The 21,238-nt window shown below is 40.8% G+C and overlaps 1 protein-coding gene and 2 pseudogenes across 1 annotated transcript; 2 read left to right on the forward strand and 1 right to left on the reverse strand.

The window, feature by feature from the left end:
• Positions 1–5,072: 5,072 nt before the first annotated feature.
• Positions 5,073–5,480, forward strand: LOC121803806 (classical arabinogalactan protein 9-like). The gene has a single exon (XM_042203407.1). The coding sequence runs from the start codon at positions 5,073–5,075 to the stop codon at positions 5,478–5,480; it is 408 nt and encodes a 135-aa protein (XP_042059341.1).
• Positions 5,481–6,095: 615 nt separating this feature from the next.
• On the reverse strand, positions 6,096–15,592 carry LOC121805755 (annotated as a pseudogene).
• A 3,830-nt stretch (positions 15,593–19,422) lies between these two features.
• On the forward strand, positions 19,423–20,955 carry LOC121803000 (annotated as a pseudogene).
• The last annotated feature ends 283 nt before the right edge of the window (positions 20,956–21,238 follow it).

The raw sequence follows: 21,238 nt of genomic DNA on the forward strand, positions 1-21,238 counted from the left end.
TTCAACTGAAAATCTGCATTATTAAATGACACGTGGCACCAATCTAACCGTCGGATGACAAAATCGTGGGGCTGAGATTAAAAAGAACAAAGAACAAAAGATATAAAAAGGAAATGAATACATCCCTTAGATCCTTTATTCTTCTTAATATGGGCCGTTAGATCTCATTCATCAACGGTCCAGATGATCTGCATTATTACACTATAATGGTGCATTATTAGTCGGTGTGCATCATTCAACTGAAAATCTGCATTATTAAATGACACGTGGCACCAATCTAACCGTCGGATGACAAAATCGTGGGGATGAGATTAAAAACAACAAAGAACAAAAGACACAAAAAGGAAATGAATACATCCCTATATATATATATATATATATATATAGAGTTGTGATCATATGATAACCCCTAAATTTCGTAATAACCCTATAACCAAATCTGGACCGCAAGATTCAAAGTTAGATTTACTTCATAAAAAAAAGGCGGAGGGGTAAATATGTCATTTCCCTCATTTAATTTCTGAATTTCGCCAAATATCACGTAAAATGATAAAATGATATAAGTTAGGTTTATTGCATAGAATGATAGTCTTGCCGGATAGAATGATACTCAACTTCATAAAAAAAGGTGGAGGGGTAAATATGTCATTTTGCTCATTTAATTTCTGAATTTCGCCAAATATCACGTAAAATGATAAAATGATATATGTTAGGTTTATTGCATAGAATGATAGTTTTGCCGGATAGAATGATACTCTGAGTTGATAAAATGATACTTTTGACTGACTGATAAAATGATAAAATGATAGGTCTATTGCATAGAATGATAGTTTTGCCCGATAGAATGATACTCTGAGTTGATAAAATGATAATCTGAATGATAAAATGATACTCTGAATTTCGCCAAATATCACGTAAAATGATAAAATGATAGGTTTATTGCATAGAATGATAGTTTTGCCGGATAGAATGATACTCTAAGTTGATAAAATGATACTCTGAATGATAAAATGATACTCTAAATTTCGCCAAATATCACGTAAAATGATAAAATGATAGGTTTATTGCATAGAATGATAGTTTTGCCGGATAGAATGATACTCTGAGTTGATAAAATGATACTTTTGACTAAGTGATAAAATGATATATGTTAGGTTTATTGCATAGAATGATAGGTTTGCCGGATAGAATGATACTTTCAGCCGATAGAATGATAGTTTTGCCGGATAGAATGATACTTTCAGCCGACAAAATGATAGTTTTGCCGGATAGAATGATACTTTCAGCCGATAGAATGATAGGTATTTTTTGTGTATAAAATGACATTTTTGTTTAATAAAATGATACTTTTACATGATAAAATGATAATCTAAGCGGATAAAATGACAGTAACCTTATAAAAATGATACTCTAAGTTGATAAAATGATACGTTTACTGCTTTGTAAGTTTGTATATTATGTATTGTGCCGATTATATTAGGTTTATTGCATAGAATGATAGTTTTGCCGGATAGAATGATACTCTGAGTTGATAAAATGATACTCTGAATGATAAAATGAAACTCTGAATTTAGCCAAATATCACGTAAAATGATAAAATGATAAAATGATAGGTTTATTACATTGAATGATAGTTTTGCCGGATAGAATGATACTCTGAGTTGATAAAATGATACTTTTGACTGAGTGATAAAATGATAAAATGATAAAATGATATATGTTAGGTTTATTGCATAGAATGATAGGTTTGCCGGATAAAATGATACTTTCAGCCGATAGAATGATAGTTTTGCCGGATAGAATGATACTTTCAGCCGATAGAATGATAGTTTTGCCGGATAGAATGATACTTTCAGCCGATAGAATGATAGGTATTTTTTGTGTATAAAATGACATTTTTGTTTAATAAAATGATACTTTTACATGATAAAATGATAATCTAAGCGGATAAAATGACAGTAACCTTATAAAAATGATACTCTAAGTTGATAAAATGATTCGTTTACTACTTTGTAAGTTTGTATATTATGTATTGTGCCGATTATATTAGGTTTATTGCATAGAATGATAGTTTTGCCGGATAGAATGATACTATGAGTTGATAAAATGATACTCTGAATGATAAAATGATACTCTGAATTTCGCCAAATATCACGTAAAATGATAAAATGATAAAATGATAGGTTTATTGCATTGAATGATAGTTTTGCCGGATAGAATGATACTCTGAGTTGATAAAATGATACTTTTGACTGACTGATAAAATGATAAAATGATAGGTCTATTGCATAGAATGATAGTTTTGCCGGATAGAATGATACTCTGAGTTGATAAAATGATAATCTGAATGATAAAATGATACTCTGAATTTTGCCAAATATCACGTAAAATGATAAAATGATAAAATGATAGGTTTATTGCATAGAATGATAGTTTTGCCGGATAGAATGATACTCTGAGTTGATAAAATGATACTCTGAATGATAAAATGATACTCTGAATTTCGCCAAATATCACGTAAAAATGATAAAATGATAGGTTTATTGCATAGAATGATAGTTTTGCCGGATAGAATGATACTCTGAGTTGATAAAATGATACTTTTGACTGAGTGATAAAATGATAAAATGATATATGTTAGGTTTATTGCATAGTATGATAGGTTTGCCGGATAGAATGATACTTTCAGCCGATAGAATGATAGTTTTGCCGGATAGAATGATACTTTCAGCCGACAAAATGATAGTTTTGCCGGATAGAATGATACTTTCAGCCGATAGAATGATAGGTATTTTTTGTGTATAAAATGACATTTTTGTTTAATAAAATGATACTTTTACATGATAAAATGATAATCTAAGCGGATAAAATGACAGTAACCTTATAAAAATGATACTCTAAGTTGATAAAATGATTCGTTTACTGCTTTGTAAGTTTGTATATTATGTATTGTGCCGATTATATTAGGTTTATTGCATAGAATGATAGTTTTGCCGGATAGAATGATACTCTGAGTTGATAAAATGATACTCTTGACTGATAAAATGATAAAATGATACTCACAGCAGATAGAATGATAACTTTGGCGGATAGAATGATAGTTTTGCCGGATAGAATGATAGTTTTTGCCGGATAGAATGATAGTTTAATTTCGCAGCCGATAAAATGATACTTCCACCTAAAAAATGACGAAACTATCATTATAAGCCAAAAGTATAGAATGATATCACGTAAAAGTATAGAATGATAACTTCAGTCATCCAAAAGTATAGAATGATACTCTGAATTTCGCCAAATATCACGTAAAATGATAAAATGATAGATTTATTGCATAGAATGATAGTTTTGCCACATCACTAGGACATCTCACCCCACTGCCACATCACTAGGACATCCCCTGCATATCCGCCCTTCCCATCGCCCTTCCCACTAGGACATCCCGCAATTAAAAAAATCACAATAATTTAATTTGTAGAAATGAAATTTGTAGTAAAAGAAGAGAGAAACTTGTTAACACAAGTGGTGCAAATGAAATGAAGTTCAACGAGCCGTATATATAGAATTTTAAAAAAAAAAAAAATCAAATATCGGACGTCCGACCGGGACGTCCGACCTTCGCCACAGTGGCGCCCGTCCCCGGGACGTCCGAGGACACCCGACGTCCTCACGGGACGTCCGTATCCGACCTCCGACCTCCCAACGGCGGACGTCCCGTCGCCCTTCCCGGTGTCCGACCGGACGTCCTACCGGAGGGGCGCCATAGGAGATGCTCTAATGCATCACAATCGGATTTTGCAATTGCTTCCTAAAAATTTGGGGCTCTGAGGTGTTCTTTCCTAGTTGAAAATTTATTTGATCATTGTACTTTTATTTGTTTTAATCTATTTAATTATTTTAGTATTTTAATTTTTTTATTTTTTAAATATTTTTGCAATTTTTTAAATTTATTTGACGATGTTGCTTGAAAAAAGAGGATTATGGCTAAAATGGAGCTAGGCTTATTGTTTATGCCCTTTAATATTTTCTTTGGAACATAGTATTGTACAATCTTCTCTCTTTTTAGTGAAGGGGTTACTTTTTAATGCTTTTAATTACTTTCTTTTTCGAGTTTGTATTAGTATTCGAACCCTTACATTTAAAATAATTCTAAACTTTTAAATGACAATTAAAAGATAATCATTCTTTTACTATGATAAATATGTTGGTTTTAATAATTTCTCTAAACATATGTTACCTATAGGTACGTAATCATGTGCGGTGTGCCCTATTATGTTGTCGTGATTAAAATATATGTCGATGTAAACATTAAAATACATATGGTCTATGTTGAACAATGTACCCTCTGAATTTAAAGTAGTAAAATACGTTATGTTTTAAATGACCAAATCTGGACGTATATTTATTGATGATTCTGTATAAATTCATATGAAATTATATAGAAATTGGCTATTAAAGTATGGTAATTATTCCGATGAAACTTAAAAAAATATATTTAAACAGACTTCATTAAGTATAGATATTAATTATTTGGTACAAAGCAAAAGCACGTCAAAGGTTTAAGTTAATCTATTTACTCGCAAAGTAATTAAAGATTACGAATATGATTGTGTGAAGTGAAACTAGAATGATTATAAAATATTTAAAATTAGATTCAGGTGATTACAACGTTAAAAGAAGACGAGATTGACCGAGCCAACCGGTGGATAACGGCTATATTACTTGCTATAACCAGTAAAAGGTTAAAAGGAAGCCCAGTCCCCAACGGTCATGCCGCCTCAACGCAGCGTTTCATGACTCACATGTATATATATATATACACACAGCTATCCCTTTGATCACTACACCAACATTCTTCTCCACATTTATTCTCTAAAGTCTCAACCAACACATTCTCCGACTTCAACTCTGCTTTCCATTATCCGAATAATCTTCAGTAAAATATGACAACATTATTCCTCATCGCGTTTCTGCTAATGTGCGCCTATCATGCGCACTCTACCGAAGCCCCTTCACCAGCGCCTTCCCACGCGCATTCCCCAGCCTCTGCCCCGTCGAGTCCACACTCATCCCCGATGAAGTCTCCGGTGGCTTCTCCGCCTCGCAAAATCAGTCCAATTGCTTCACCGTCGCTGTCTCCGGCGGCATCTCCTCCAACCGTTTCTCCGTCTGGCAGCGTGCCTGTTCCCAGCCCATCTCAGGCGACTCCTCCTCCGGTTAGCAGCGCCGCTCCGGTGTCGCCGCCTCTGCCGTCGTCTACTCCGGCTAGCGCCCCTGAAGCGGCGGATGTCCCTTCGGCTGCTGGAGTACCGTCGAGTTCTTCGCCTGATGTGTTCCCCTCGAGTAGCACTCCGCCGCTCGGCTCGGCACCGGATAGCGCTCACGGCCCAGTGGCTGATGATTCCTCCGCCGCGAATTCTGCGTACGGCGGCGCCTCTGTTTTGGTTGCTGGGATTGCTCTTTGGGCTGCCGTTGCGATCTAATGAGCCTATGTTTATACGGGTTACTCTACGAATATTCCTTCATTGTATTTTGTATTTGAGAATTAGAATTTATTTATTTATCTATTAAAGTTTTCTAATGCATATGTACTTTTATTTTACATTCTTCCATTAATTTTGCATTTATATAAGCAACTTAAATTTATCATTTGATGACAGAAAATATCCCAAATTCAATGCTAACCTACGAAATTTAATAGTTTTAATTGGATATTAATTCGAATGGATTGATTTTGAGGCCTCCATTAAAAAATCCATAATTAGGTTGATTGAAGTGGGAAAGATACTGATTTAGTAGAGTATATAACAATTACTCCACATAGGAAGAAAATCTTGTACAAGTTGGCAAGTTTCAAAGCAAAAATAGTAGGTGGGTGTTCGATTGACAAAATTAAATCTCATAATTAAATATGTATCATGTTTGGTTCATAAGATTGAACCCCACAACTTAATTCTAGATGAATAGTTTCATGATAATTAGTTATAGCCTCCCCCTCCAACCAACATAATCTCACAACTTAATCCTAGATGAATAGTCTCATGATATTAGTAATGGCAACCGAATGCCACCTAGGAGTACTAATATAGTCCAATATTTTAGCAAGGTTGGCCAATCCTGCAGTTGACAACTCCTGCGGCTGGTATTATTATGCTACGTAAAAGCGATGCTGGTCTTGCGACAATGCTGGATGGATGCTTGGCGTAGGTTGCGGCAGTTGCATTTCCGGAAGCTATGAATCGCGCTCCGTTCAACAGAAGGTCTCCGTCCGATCTCCAATTCCAACTCTTCCACCCCTCATCTTCTGCAGCGCTTTCCCTTTTCGTCACCTAAATTTAATTCACGTTTACATATTTCATTTTAATTATACACCAAATCCAATTATTATGGTGATAATACTTGCCTCCTTCGTACTATCATCATCTGCTGCGATGAAGACAGATTAGCACTCCCTCCGATCGCGTACATCTCCCACCCAGTGTACACATTGTTCACAACATGAAAGTACCCATGCCTACCCCTTCACCCACAAAAACAACACTAAATTTGTCACCGATTTTGAATCATTCGTAGTTAGTTAGTTAGTTGGTTGGTTGGAGAAATGGCAAGCGTCTTATCAATTGAAAGGTCCCCACTGGACCCCGACTCACAACAGGAGTCAAAAGGTCCCCGCTGGACCCCGACGCATAACGGGAGACAAAAGGTCCCCGATGGACCCCGACGGTCCATGGTGTATCCCGTCGTGTAGCATGTCCAGGTGCGTCGTGTCTCTTCAGCTCCCACTGGCTAGTGCACCAGTCAATAACCCCCGGCGGTCGGCACGGGTGCTGGACCCTCCGGGGTCGGCACGGGTGCTGGATCCATTGGGGTCGGCACGGGTGCTGGATTCATCGGGGTCGGCACGGAAGCTGGATCCTCCGGCGTCGGCACGGGTGCTGGATCCTTCGGGGTCGGCACGAGTGCTGGATCCATTGGGGTCGGCACGGGTGCTGGATCCATCGGGGTCGGCACGAGAGCTGGATCCTTCGGGGTCGGCACAAATGCGGGGGCCTCCATGCTCCACGCAACTGTGGGGGTACTGTGCCCCAACCAATTGTTAGCTCCTACGGGGGCAACGGATTTGGTCCATTCCATGGGACAAGCTCGGCACCAATGGCACCAAGGATGATGCCACCCGCTGAGAAGCCGTCGAAGTTCACTGGAACGGACTTCAAGAGATGGCAACAGAAAATGTTATTCTACCTAACAACGTTGGGCGTCGTTAACTTCCTCAAGGAGAACGAGCCAACCCCGCCAAGCGAGGATGAGGCACTTGTCGAGATGTACGTCGAGTATGACGCTTGGCGCATATGAGACTATCTTTGTAAAAACTTTATTTTAAGTGCTTTAGATGATAGTCTCTATAACGTGTATAGTACTATTCCCACATCAAAACAAGTGTGGGAAATGCTAGATAAGAAGTACCGTAGTGATGATGCGGGTACTAAGAAATTTGTAATAGCTAAGTACTTGGACTACAAAATGGTCGACTCCCGACCAATCATGGACCAAGTGCAAGAGTTCCAGCTCATCATCCACGACCTCGCCGCCGAGGGAATGGCCCTGCCTGAAGCTTTCACGGCGGGCACGGTCATTGAAAAACTTCCACCCGGCTGGAAGGACTTCAAGAGTTGCCTTAAGCACAAGCGAAAGGAGATGAATCTTGAAGACTTGATCGTGAAGTTGCGCATCGAGTCAGACGTGCGCAAACGCGATGGTTTGGCTAAGGGCCATGGCCCACCTGTTGCAAAGGACAATCTGTTGGAGCGGGACGGTCCCTCCAACAAACGCTTCCGTCCAATTGCAAAGGACAAGGGCAAGAAGAAGTAGCCTGCGAGGAAGGTTGAAGGCAACTGCTACAACTGTGGCAAACCTGGCCACTTTTCCAAGGACTGCCGCAAGCCGAAGAACAAGCCAGCTGCCCACGTTGTTGAAAAAGAATTCAAGGACTGGGATGAAAGTGACCTTGTTGCTGTGGTCACGGAAGAAGTCAACCTTGTTGATAACAAAGGTGGCTGGTATATCGACACTGGAGCTACTGCCCACATTTGTGCCGATAAGAGCAAGTTTGCCTCCTACACCGCTGTTGAAGGGAGGAAGATCAATATGGGGAATCAAGCCTCGTCTCAAGTCCTCGGCATTGGAGACGTGATTCTCATGATGACGTCCGGCGTCACCATCACTTTGAAGGATGTGCTGCACGTCCCGGACATCCGGAAGAACCTAGTGTCATGATCAATACTAGTGAATAAGGGGTTTAAACTTGTATTTGAATCTGATATGTTTTCTTTGTACAAATTTGGGAAGTCACTCGGAAAAGGCTTTGTAACCGACGGACTTTTCAAGCTTAGTGTAGTTGTACGCCATGTCCCTAAGCCGTTGGCTAATAATAAGAATACATCTACTTCTTCTTACTTGGCTGAGTGTTCTAACTTGTGGCACAATAGATTGGGACATGTAAATCAAAATGCCATTAAAAGATTAGTAAGTTTAGATTTACTAAAGGCAAATGAAGTAGAAACTCAAAACAAATGTGAAACTTGTCTTGAGGCAAAAATGACTAAGTTACCGTTTCATTTGGTTGAACGGAACACGAAACCCCTTGAATTAATTCACACGGACGTATGTGACTTAAAATTGGTGCAAACGTGAGGTGGTAAAAAATACTTTATCACATTCATAGATGATTGCACAAGATATTGTTATGTCTATCTTTTAAGAAGTAAAGATGAAGCAATAGAAGCGTTCAAAAATTATAAGAACGAAGTCGAGAATCAACTTGGATGTAAAATCAAAATGATTCGAAGTGATAGAGGAGGTGAATACGTAGCCCCGTTTGAGGAATTATGCAACGCAAGTGGTATAATTCACCAAACGACTGCACCATATTCACCACAATCTAATGGTGTTGCAGAACGCAAGAATCGAACTCTCAAAGAGATGATGAATGCGTTACTGATCAGTTCGGGGATGCCCCAGAACATGTGGGGGAAGCTGTTTTGACAGCCAACTACATCCTAAACAAAATCCCACTCAAAGGTAAGGACGTTACTCCTTATGAGTTGTGGAAGGGAAGAAAGCCATCCTACAAATACCTCAAAGTGTGGGGGTGTTTGGCTAAGGTGATGGTTCATCCGCCCAAAGAAGTTACAATCGGTCCTAAAACGGTTGACTGCATCTTCATTGGGTATGCACTTAATAGTAGTGCATATCGATTTGTTGTCCACAAGTCTGAAATACCGACTGTGACCGTGGGAACAACAATCGAGTCAAGAAATGTTGTATTTCTTGAAAACATATTTCCTCGCAAAGACAAGGAAAATATTGTACCCAATTCTGAGACGAGAATTGAGGATGAAGCCACTAGTTCTAAATCAGCAGATGAAGAGCCAGAATCGCGCAAGCGAACAAGGCCTGATCCAAACGATGCGGTACCAAGACGTGGTAGCAGGGTCAGAACACCAAAGACATTTGGTCCTGACTACATTGCATTCAAGTTGGATGAAGAACCAACATCGATAAAAGTAGCCTTTGCTGGCCCAGACGGGTTGCATTGGAAAGAAGCTGTTCAAAGCGAAATTGAGTCAATTTTGCTAAACCACACGTGGGTGTTGGTTGATCTACTTGAAGGTGCTAAACCTTTAGGATGCAAATGGGTCCTTAAAAGAAAGTTTAAGGCCGATGGAACAGTGGACAAGTATAAAGCTCGACTGATAGTCAAAGGCTTTAAACAAAAGGAAGGGTACGATTTCTTCGATACATACTCACCTGTAACGAGGATTACATCAATTCGAGTGCGTCTCGCGATTGCTGCTGTGCACAATCTTGAGATTCATCAAATGGATGTTAAGACTGTATTTCTAAATGGTGACCTTGAAGATGAAATCTATATGGAACAACCTGAAAGTTTTGTAGTACCTGAACAAGAGAAAAAGGTATGCAAGCTGGTTAAATCCCTCTATGGATTGAAACAAGCGCCATTGCAGTGACACTTGAAATTTGATAACGTGGTGTTATCAAATGGATTTAAAATCAACGAATATGACAAATGTGTCTACATTAAGAACACTGATAATGGATACGTTATAGTGTGTCTCTACGTTGATGATATGTTAATCATGGGTAGTAACACCCAAGTGATTAACGACACGAAAGCCATGTTGAAGAAAAACTTCGACATGAAGGATATGGGTGTAGCCGATATAATTCTTGGAATGAAAATTCTAAGAACATCCGAAGGAATCACCTTAACACAATCTCATTATGTTGAGAAAGTATTAAAGAGATTCAATGCCTATGATGGCATCCCGGCTAAGACGCCTATAGAGCTCAATGTTCACTTGAGCAAGAACAGGGGTGAGCCCGTTGCACAAGAAGATTATGCACGGGTCATTGGATGCATTATGTATCTTACTAATTGCACTCGACTTGATATTGCTTGCGCCGTGAACAAGCTGAGTCGTTATACGAACAATCCAAGCAAAGAGCATTGGAAAGCTCTTGTAAGAGTTTTGAGATATCTCAAGTATACTCAAAATCATGGGCTACAGTTTTCGAGATACCCCCGGTATTGTTATGTCTATCTTTTAAGAAGTAAAGATGAAGCAATAGAAGCGTTCAAAAATTATAAGAACGAAGTCGAGAATCAACTTGGATGTAAAATCAAAATGATTCGAAGTGATAGAGGAGGTGAATACGTAGCCCCGTTTGAGGAATTATGCAACGCAAGTGGTATAATTCACCAAACGACTGCACCATATTCACCACAATCTAATGGTGTTGCAGAACGCAAGAATCGAACTCTCAAAGAGATGATGAATGCGTTACTGATCAGTTCGGGGATGCCCCAGAACATGTGGGGGAAGCTGTTTTGACAGCCAACTACATCCTAAACAAAATCCCACTCAAAGGTAAGGACGTTACTCCTTATGAGTTGTGGAAGGGAAGAAAGCCATCCTACAAATACCTCAAAGTGTGGGGGTGTTTGGCTAAGGTGATGGTTCATCCGCCCAAAGAAGTTACAATCGGTCCTAAAACGGTTGACTGCATCTTCATTGGGTATGCACTTAATAGTAGTGCATATCGATTTGTTGTCCACAAGTCTGAAATACCGACTGTGACCGTGGGAACAACAATCGAGTCAAGAAATGTTGTATTTCTTGAAAACATATTTCCTCGCAAAGACAAGGAAAATATTGTACCCAATTCTGAGACGAGAATTGAGGATGAAGCCACTAGTTCTAAATCAGCAGATGAAGAGCCAGAATCGCGCAAGCGAACAAGGCCTGATCCAAACGATGCGGTACCAAGACGTGGTAGCAGGGTCAGAACACCAAAGACATTTGGTCCTGACTACATTGCATTCAAGTTGGATGAAGAACCAACATCGATAAAAGTAGCCTTTGCTGGCCCAGACGGGTTGCATTGGAAAGAAGCTGTTCAAAGCGAAATTGAGTCAATTTTGCTAAACCACACGTGGGTGTTGGTTGATCTACTTGAAGGTGCTAAACCTTTAGGATGCAAATGGGTCCTTAAAAGAAAGTTTAAGGCCGATGGAACAGTGGACAAGTATAAAGCTCGACTGATAGTCAAAGGCTTTAAACAAAAGGAAGGGTACGATTTCTTCGATACATACTCACCTGTAACGAGGATTACATCAATTCGAGTGCGTCTCGCGATTGCTGCTGTGCACAATCTTGAGATTCATCAAATGGATGTTAAGACTGTGTTTCTAAATGGTGACCTTGAAGATGAAATCTATATGGAACAACCTGAAAGTTTTGTAGTACCTGAACAAGAGAAAAAGGTATGCAAGCTGGTTAAATCCCTCTATGGATTGAAACAAGCGCCATTGCAGTGACACTTGAAATTTGATAACGTGGTGTTATCAAATGGATTTAAAATCAACGAATATGACAAATGTGTCTACATTAAGAACACTGATAATGGATACGTTATAGTGTGTCTCTACGTTGATGATATGTTAATCATGGGTAGTAACACCCAAGTGATTAACGACACGAAAGCCATGTTGAAGAAAAACTTCGACATGAAGGATATGGGTGTAGCCGATATAATTCTTGGAATGAAAATTCTAAGAACATCCGAAGGAATCACCTTAACACAATCTCATTATGTTGAGAAAGTATTAAAGAGATTCAATGCCTATGATGGCATCCCGGCTAAGACGCCTATAGAGCTCAATGTTCACTTGAGCAAGAACAGGGGTGAGCCCGTTGCACAAGAAGATTATGCACGGGCCATTGGATGCATTATGTATCTTACTAATTGCACTCGACTTGATATTGCTTGCGCCGTGAACAAGCTGAGTCGTTATACGAACAATCCAAGCAAAGAGCATTGGAAAGCTCTTGTAAGAGTTTTGAGATATCTCAAGTATACTCAAAATCATGGGCTACAGTTTTCGAGATACCCCCCGGTACTTGAAGGGTACTGCGATGCAAATTGGATATCCGATAACAAAGACTCACTTTCAACAAGTGGATATGTCTTTACTATTGGGGGTGGTGCTGTCTCGTGGAAATCCACGAAACAGACATGTCTAGCCCGATCCACCATGGAATCTGAATTCATAGCTTTAGATAAAGCCGCGGAAGAAGCCGAAAGGCTTAAAAACTTCCTTGAAGATATTCCATGTTGGTCAAAGCTCGTGCCTCCAGTGTTAATTCATTGTGATAGCCAAGCCGCTATTGGGAGGGCAAACAGTGGCTTGTACAATGGTAAGTCTCGACACATTCGTCGACGACACAATACCGTGAGACATTTGATCACAACAGGGGTGATTCAATTGACTACGTGAAGTCATTGGATAATCTAGCGGATCCGCTAACCAAAGGGTTAAATCGTGATCAAATGAATAAATTGCTAGAGGGAATGGGTTTGAAATCCACAAACTAAAGAATTGTCATAGTGGTAACCCAATCATGATGACTGGAGATCCCAAGAACTTGGTTCAATGGGAAAACTAAGCTATGAGAGTTCGTGTGAAACACTCATCTATATCTATTCCCTAGAGAGCAATAGAGGGTTTGAAAAACTTGCCTAGTGGTGAGGTTAAGTCTATGACTTTTAATGATTCCTAAAGGATCTCGTTGAGATGAAGTTCTCAAGGAGACTAAGTATGGCAAGATACTTAACGAGGAATCACCTATGTAAGTGTGAAGTGGGGCCGCTTCAAACTATACACTTATGAATCCAAAGTGGTGTCCAAGGCCTGAAATGGACACAAAACGTGAGAAGGGATGAGGTTGAGGTGTTTAAGTGTTAACATCATTGTCTCGGTGCACGCCGTGGAGGAATAGTTCAAAGCATCGCGCTACTAGTCCGCCTGTGTATGGTGTTGACTATGGATGGTTCAAAGCAAAAAACTACCTATCCTTATGCTTACATACCTCTTGAGGGTTGAGCTTGTGTCTGCATACATATGCATTTGACAATTTCCACTCATGTGGGAGATTGTTGGAATCATGCTTGGTCAAATGATTTTTGACTAATAATAAATATTACAAGACATTTAATTTTGTAAAATTAAATGCAATAACGTCGATCTACGTTCCAAGTAGATGACCGTAGTATATTCATTTTCTCAAATCCGATTCCCGGTGAGTAAGAAATAATATATTAAAGTTGGTCACAATAAAGCTAGAAATGAGCTATGTGAAAAGACTAAGGGATTAATTAACTAAGTGTTAATTATCCCACATCGGGGATGATAGACTTCTTTGATGAAGTATTTAATCAGATGAATTATTATGTGTAATAATTATCGTGGAATAAGACGGGTGACAGAGCCCACACGCGCGCGCGCCGCCGCCGCCCGCCCGCGAGCCGCGCATCGCACACCGTGACCCGTGACCCGTGACCCGTGGCCCGTGCCTTGTGCCTTGGCAATTGGTCTTTGGGCTGTTCTTTGGGCTGTTCGTTGAGCGTGGTTCGAGCCCCGCTTGTTCTTTTTAGACCACCCCAAACTCCACGCTATCCCCGACGGGTCTGGTCCACGTCATGGTCCCGCTGGACCCCGACGCATGACGGGAGACAAAAGGTTCCTGCTGGACCCCGACGCATGACGGGAGACAAAAGGTCCCCGCTGGACCCCGACTCACAACGGGAGTCAAAAGGTCTCCGCTGGACCCCGACGCATAACGGGAGATAAAAGGTCCCCGATGGACCCCGACGGTCCATGGTGTATCCCGTCGTGTAGCATGTCCAGGTGCGCCATGTCTCTTCAGCTCCCACTGGCTAGTGCACCAGTCAATAACCCCCGGCGGTTACGGTCAAGCCATCATGGCACACATAATGACTGTTGACTCCATCAATGCCCTGTAGGTGGACTTGGCCTATAAATAAGCATTCCTGCATATACGCTCTCTCCCTCTCTGCATATCTTCCCGTCGAAGCTCTGCCCCCGCCTTACTCCCGTTCGCTGGAGCTCTGTTGCTAGCGGTGCTGCTACTTCAGAGACGAAGCCGTTTTATCTTTGGGGACGACACGCCAAACCGAGAGCACTACCGGGGCGTATCTCGTCTTGCGGAAAGAGGACTCCTCGACTCAGCTTACCGCTTTCCACAGATATTTTCCCGTGTAATTGTTTCAGTTTTTCCGTGTAATTTTCCTTTGTTTATTTTCATTGTAATTTTCGCCCGACAAGACTTGTATCTCATTTCGACAACAACCTTGGCATTCTTTGAACCAAGCGTTGTCCAAAGTAGTTAAAAGCAATAGTGACTTGCATATTCTTATCCACCACATAGTCATCGCTATAGCCCATAAGCATCACTTCACTGTGCTCAAACATGCAGTTGTTGGACACCCTGATGGCGGTGGATCCAGAGACTACGTCGATGAGGCCATCGTGGCAGTGTGACAGGGTGCAGTGGTCGATCCACACATCCCGCGCCCCAAATATCGAGATCCCGTCCCCGTCAGAGATGCCCCGCAGCTTGTAGTGCTGCGGGACATCGGTCACAACGGCGTTCCCAGCCTGGACACAATCATGTATGTAAATGTCGCGAACAATTATGTTAGTGACACCCTGTATTGTTATGCACAGACCGTTGGCGATCTCGACGTTGAAACCTCTCCCCTCTATGGTCTTGTACGACTTCATCATCAGCTCCTCCTTGAGGGTGATGCTCATGTCGCGCTGGAAGATTATGCACAGCGGCTCGCTCTGGATCACGCTGGGCCTCAGCATCCCCTGCGTCGGGTACTGCGCGTCATCGTCCTTGGTCGTCACCAAGTAGAACTCGCCGTCTCGCCCGCCAATCGCGTTGCGCCCAAACCCAATCCCGCAGTCTGCCAGCACTTTTCGGTTGGTCTCCCAATTGGGGTCGCACCACCAGCAATCGTCGATCGGGTTGCCTGTCCTGCACGACGCCCCTACAGTGTCAAGGAGTGTTACAAGGATGACAAATATAAATCGAGAGTAAAATCGAAGGAGCTTCTTACCATCGGGCAGCTTCGGATGCATCATGCATCACGGGGCGTGCAGAGAATGTGGAAGCATGGGCAAGGCACCCGAGCAACAAAATTATTGACATAGCTTTTGGTGTGGAGAGAGAAATGTAATTATGCGGCTTGATATATAGTAAATTTTGAGATTATTAATTAATACTAAAAGAGTGGCAATAAATTTGAAGTTACTAAAAGTTGTTGGAATTGATGGCACACAGAGTCGCCGTTGCCAAAGCTGTTGAATGTACGATCACGACATATCATAAGAAGTTGTATTTTGTGGAAAGTAACATGTTACGTTGATAATAAGAGTAGTAACTTAATTATTGGAGTACGATTCAACAATAAGTATAAACAGTAGTGGACTTGGCAACTGTGTGCTATTAGATATGATGGCCCAATCAACCCCATCCATCCTTTTCATTAATTCCTTATATTAATTCACTCTTTTTTAATACAACTTTAAATACACCAACTGAATCGGCAACTAATTTAATGATCTCTAAATTCATTTAAGTGGGGACGTTTCGACATTTAGCGCAGCTTTAGATTTTCAGCTGTGATTCTCTAGTTTTTTTCACACAAAATCCGGGTAAAGATTGGTAAATCCGGGGATGTCTAAAGATAAGATTGGCTTTATATATATTTTTAGAAATAAAAAAATGATATGTGGGCTTAGTTTTCTCTTAACAGGGCTACAAGTTCTGGGCTACGTTTGATCACATCGTAACGTGGGAATTGTGATGTTGTCTTATATTCCTCTTTTTGTAAGCCCAATTCGTGTTAATTTATCTATTGGAGTTTCTATTTTTGCTTTTTTTTCAAGCAATAGAATTAGTTCAGAAAAGAACAGAAATACTAAAAGATAAAATAATATAAGAGGATGAGTTTGTGTTTTTTATTCATGCATTTATTTTCACATTCAGATGTTGGTATCATTAAGTTCAGTTTTTTAATTAAATTATTCTATTAATGACAGATGAATATAAAACAAATTAACAATACTAGTATATTTATAATTTGTACCATCATACTCCATGCGATTACCAATAGATCTCCCATATTTGACCATTGCAGATGAAATTTACTCCTATGAAATGAGCATTTGTGTGTGCTCTCCGCTATATATAGCACGCACACTCTAGAGAGTGTTACTTTCATGGATAAGAATCTTTAGTTTGTTTCATAGTAACCGTTAATATTTTTTCATAAGTATTGATTTCTTTGTAATTGTTACTTTCATTTATAACAATTGTATTTTTTTATTTGTAGAAACAAATTCATTTATAACAACTATCATTTTACTTTATTCAAACAATCATTTGTGCATGCCAAGAAACTCTTTATACTTTGATACTCTTTTCATTCTATTTTAATAGGTTTTAGACATTAATTTCTATATACCAATATACTATAAAATGGAAATTCAATTCATTACAAAACCTCAACATAAATCATTATTTACACCATATACTCTCTTCGTCCCATTCGAAGTGAACCATTTTTCTTTTTGAGATGTTCCACTCACATTTCTAAAAATATAAATACCACTATCTACTTTTTTTCTCTCTCTTACTTTATTCTCTTCAATTAACTCACAAAACAACACTACATAAAATCTCATGCCGAAATAGAAATGTTCCACTTCAAGTGGGACGGAGGGAGTACATTATACTAGTCACTTATTTTTTGTTCTCTCTCTCCTATTTACATTAATATTTTTTCTTTCCTATTTTATGATAAATACACTTTCAAAATACTAAGATATAGTACTACATTATTGCTCTTGTTTTATCATAAATTATCTATGCCATAATGCCAGAACCTTGTGACCTATGAAATGGAATAGAGGAAAGGAAATGAATCATGCAAAAGTGATGTAAAAGAGTTTATACACATAAGCAAATGGCCAGATTTTCAGCGTAACTGCTGCTTCACCCACGTGATATGTTAACCGCTTTTACTATTCAATCTTATTTTATTGCAGCAAAAAAAAAGCGGCGGCCCCACATTCAATCAGGGTACTTAGTAGTATCCTAAGGGGGAGACCTTAACCCCCTTTAACCCACTGGCTGCCAGAAGTCCATCTCCCAAGGCCTCATACTTGGGCCTGAGAGATGGAAGCAACTACTTAACAGCAGTGAGATTCGAACTCAGACTCATTGCAGCAAAATCTGCCCCTCTGTTGCAAACTGTTCTAAAACCTTGTGGGCTTTCAATCTTATTTTATGCCTTTATGCGTTGTTAGACTTTCTGTTTTCTTTCAATTCACGGAACTCACACCAACTTCTTCATCACTCTCCCACTGCCACACTACCCAGATAATCAAATTAATTGTATTTTCTTACAGGAAAAAACCATTTATTTATAACTTCATTAATTGCTCAATCTTCTCTTGCATAGTCTTTAATAGTGGTTAATTACCTTTTCGGATTGTCTAGGTTTATTTTATTTATCCTCTAGTCTTTCGAATTTTTTAATTTTTATTACTTTAAAATTTTCTTGTCTCGGTTCTTTTTTTTTCTGTAGAAAATTTTACTTTATTTTCAATTTAGGACGTTTGATGTTTCATTTGCAAGGTTTTTAATTCATTTGGTCAATCAAATCAAGAAACGCACGAATTTAGCACTGTTATACGTTTATAGAATGAAAAGATTAAACTTTTCCTTGAATAGATTTTAAATAGCTGGATATTTTTCTCAATCAGGCGTTTTTTACAATCAATGTTAAAAGACAAAAAAATATAATATCCTCTACACTAAAGTCCCAAAATGGTCCTTAACATATTGCGTTTTTTTTTTTATTTTGGTCCAAAGCATTATCTTTTGAATTATTCGGTCCCTCACATTTGAAATCGGATCACATTTGGTCCATTTTGGACGGTTCCGTCAAATTTTTGACGGATTTAATTACCAGGTCACTAATCCGTCACTAATTAGGAGAAACTGATCCGTCACAAATCTGTCACAAAATCTGTCACTAATCTGAGTAGGGGAGATTTATTGCAATAGGTAGGGCGGCGGCGACGGCGAATCAGAGGTGGAGGCGGGAAGGCGAATCAGAAGCAGAAATCCCTTCCCCAATCATCACGGAGAACAAGTCCAACTCTTCTTCTGCCTTCCCGTTCCTTGAATACGCAGTGAGCATCGCGTTCCAAGAGCCGCCGTCTCGGCTCGGCATTTCGTCGAACAGCTCCTCTGCATCGTTCACGCAGTGGCATCTGCCATAGCTCTCGATGGCCCGGTTGAGCAGGAAGACCGGATGGTCTGGGTTGAAGGTGACGAGATGGGATTCAAGCTTGCGGGTCTCGATGATTGCCTTGCTCGAAGTGCAGATTCGGAAGAGATGAGCGTAGATTGAGAAAGGCAGAGGCGTCGCGGAAGAGAAGAGGATTGAGATTGCTTTCGAGAGGCGGCCTAGGCGGACATGGTTGAGGATCGTGGTGGTTAGTTCCTTGACGGCGAGCGGGGGGGGGGGGGGAAGGGGGGGCGGTGCGCGGAGGTGGCGGCTTAGAACCGATGCTGCTTTCGAGTATTTTATTACATGGGTTTTGTGATGGATTAGTGACGGAATTTGTGACGGTTTAGTGACGGATTAGTAACCCGGTAATTAAATCCGTAAAAAAATTGACAGAACCGTCCAAAATGGACCAAATGTGAGGGACCGAATAATTCAAAAGATAATGTTTTGGACCAAAATAAAAAAAAAAAAACACAATATGTTAAGGACCATTTTGGGACTTTAATCTATCCTATAATAGAAGGATAGAATTAATTGTTTCAAAATTATTTATCCTACTCTTTTCATACGATGATTGGATAATCAATTTATTACATTTTGATAAAGCAACATCTGATAAAAAATATATACCCCACATTTGCAATTCATTTCTTCACACTGCTACTAATTCACTCTTGGGAACTTTCTCTCTCCGCCGCAAATCGCAATGCAGCTCCACTACGCCGCCGCCACCCTCATATCCCTCGCCCTCCTCCTCCCCTCCACCACCAATGCCCAAAACATCACCCGCACCCTCGCTAAACACCCCGAATTCTCCACCTTCAACCACTACCTAACCGTGACGCTGCTCGCGCCGGAGATCAACCTCCGCAAAACAATCACCGTGTGCGCCGTCGACAACGCCGCCATGGACAGCCTCCTCTCAAAGCAACTCACCCTCGGAGCCATCAAAAAACGTCCTCTCCCTCCACGTCCTCCTAGACTACTTCGACGCCAAGAAGCTCCACCAAATCACCAACGGCACCGCCCTCGCCGCCACCATCTTCCAGTCCACCGGCACCGCCCCCGGCTCCTCCGGCTTCGTCCAGATCACCGTCCTCAAGGGCAGCAAGGTCGGCCTCTCCCCTCAAGACGCCGCCAACACCACCGCCGCCACCTTCGTCAAATCCATCGAGGCCGCGCCGTACAACTTATCCGTGATCCAGATCTCCGCCGTGCTTCCCTCGCCCGCAGCAGAGGCCCCCGCCCCTGCTCCGAGCGAGGTCAATCTCACCTCCGCTCTGTCGGCCGGCGGCTGCAAGGTATTTGCAGCCGCGCTGGCCGACAACAAAGAGGCGGAGGAGACTTTTAAAGGGAACGTGGAGAGCGGATTGACCGTTTTCTGCCCCGGCGACGGCGCGATGAAGAGCGCCATGCCGAGATTCAAAAACCTCACCGCGGAGGGGAAGCAGTCGTTGCTTGAGTATCACGGAATGCCGGTTTACGAGTCGCTATCAGGTTTGAGATCCAGCAATGGGGCGGCGAACACGCTGGCAACCGACGGAGCGAAGCGGTTCAGCATCACGGTGCAGAACGACGGCAATGACGTCACGGTAAAGACTCCGATCGTCACGGCGAAGATCGTTGCTACCGTTTTCGATAAGGATCCGTTGTCGATATTCCAATTGGATAAGGTTTTGTTGCCGTCGGAGCTGTTCAAGTCGGATCTGGCTCCGACTCCGGCGCCTTCTCCGGCTCTTGAAGAAGGTCATCATGCCAAGGCGCCGAAGCCGTCGAGTAGAGACGAATCGCCGCCGGCACCGGCGGATGGTCCAGACGGAGATGTGGCGGATCAGGATCAGCATTCCGATGGCGGCGCGCCTAGATTTGTTGGTTTTGGTGTGATTTTCAGTCTTGGGTCTGCGCTTCTACAGTTGTGAGCTTTTTTTTAAAAATATTTATTTGGCTTTCATTTTCGTTTTTCCAATTTAGATGAATTTTTATCAAGGCCTAGAAAGTTGACAAGGATGCGTTACAGTACATTATTAGTATTTGAAATTGATTTGTGGACTTTGTATGTATTTATTGAGGAATTATGAGAGAAAAAAAATACTGCCAGCTTCTCTTCTTTCTTTCTTGTGTGTGAAGGGTGATCTCCTCAGTTTGTATGATCTTAAGTGTACCAGATCCTGCATTAACAAATTAGTCGTATCTATTTGTGTACAAGTATTATCAATTTTAGTATATGAATATTTTCAAGTGCAATAGTTTCAATAAAAGACCGTATTAGCAATCCGAGTTCAGTTGCACTAGGCCATAGCATAGCATGTCCATTGCTGTTCCAAAACCATTCCTTCATTAATGTAAACAATGTTTATTTTTTTTCTTTTTCCCAATTAAATTGATCCAACATAAAATGTGGACATCAACTTACACACACATGGCGTGATTTAATTTGGGGAAGCCAGTTTTCAGGACTATACCTTGAAAGAGAAAGGAAAAAAAGTGA

This window comes from Salvia splendens, chromosome 5 (genome assembly GCF_004379255.2).
Source record: "Salvia splendens isolate huo1 chromosome 5, SspV2, whole genome shotgun sequence".
Classification (NCBI taxonomy): Eukaryota; Viridiplantae; Streptophyta; class Magnoliopsida; order Lamiales; family Lamiaceae; genus Salvia; species Salvia splendens.

Excerpts from the sequence above, each read along its gene's own strand:
- LOC121803806 (XM_042203407.1), top strand. The coding sequence starts at position 5,073 with ATGAAGTCTCCGGTGGCTTCTCCGCCTCGCAAAATCAGTCCAATTGCT.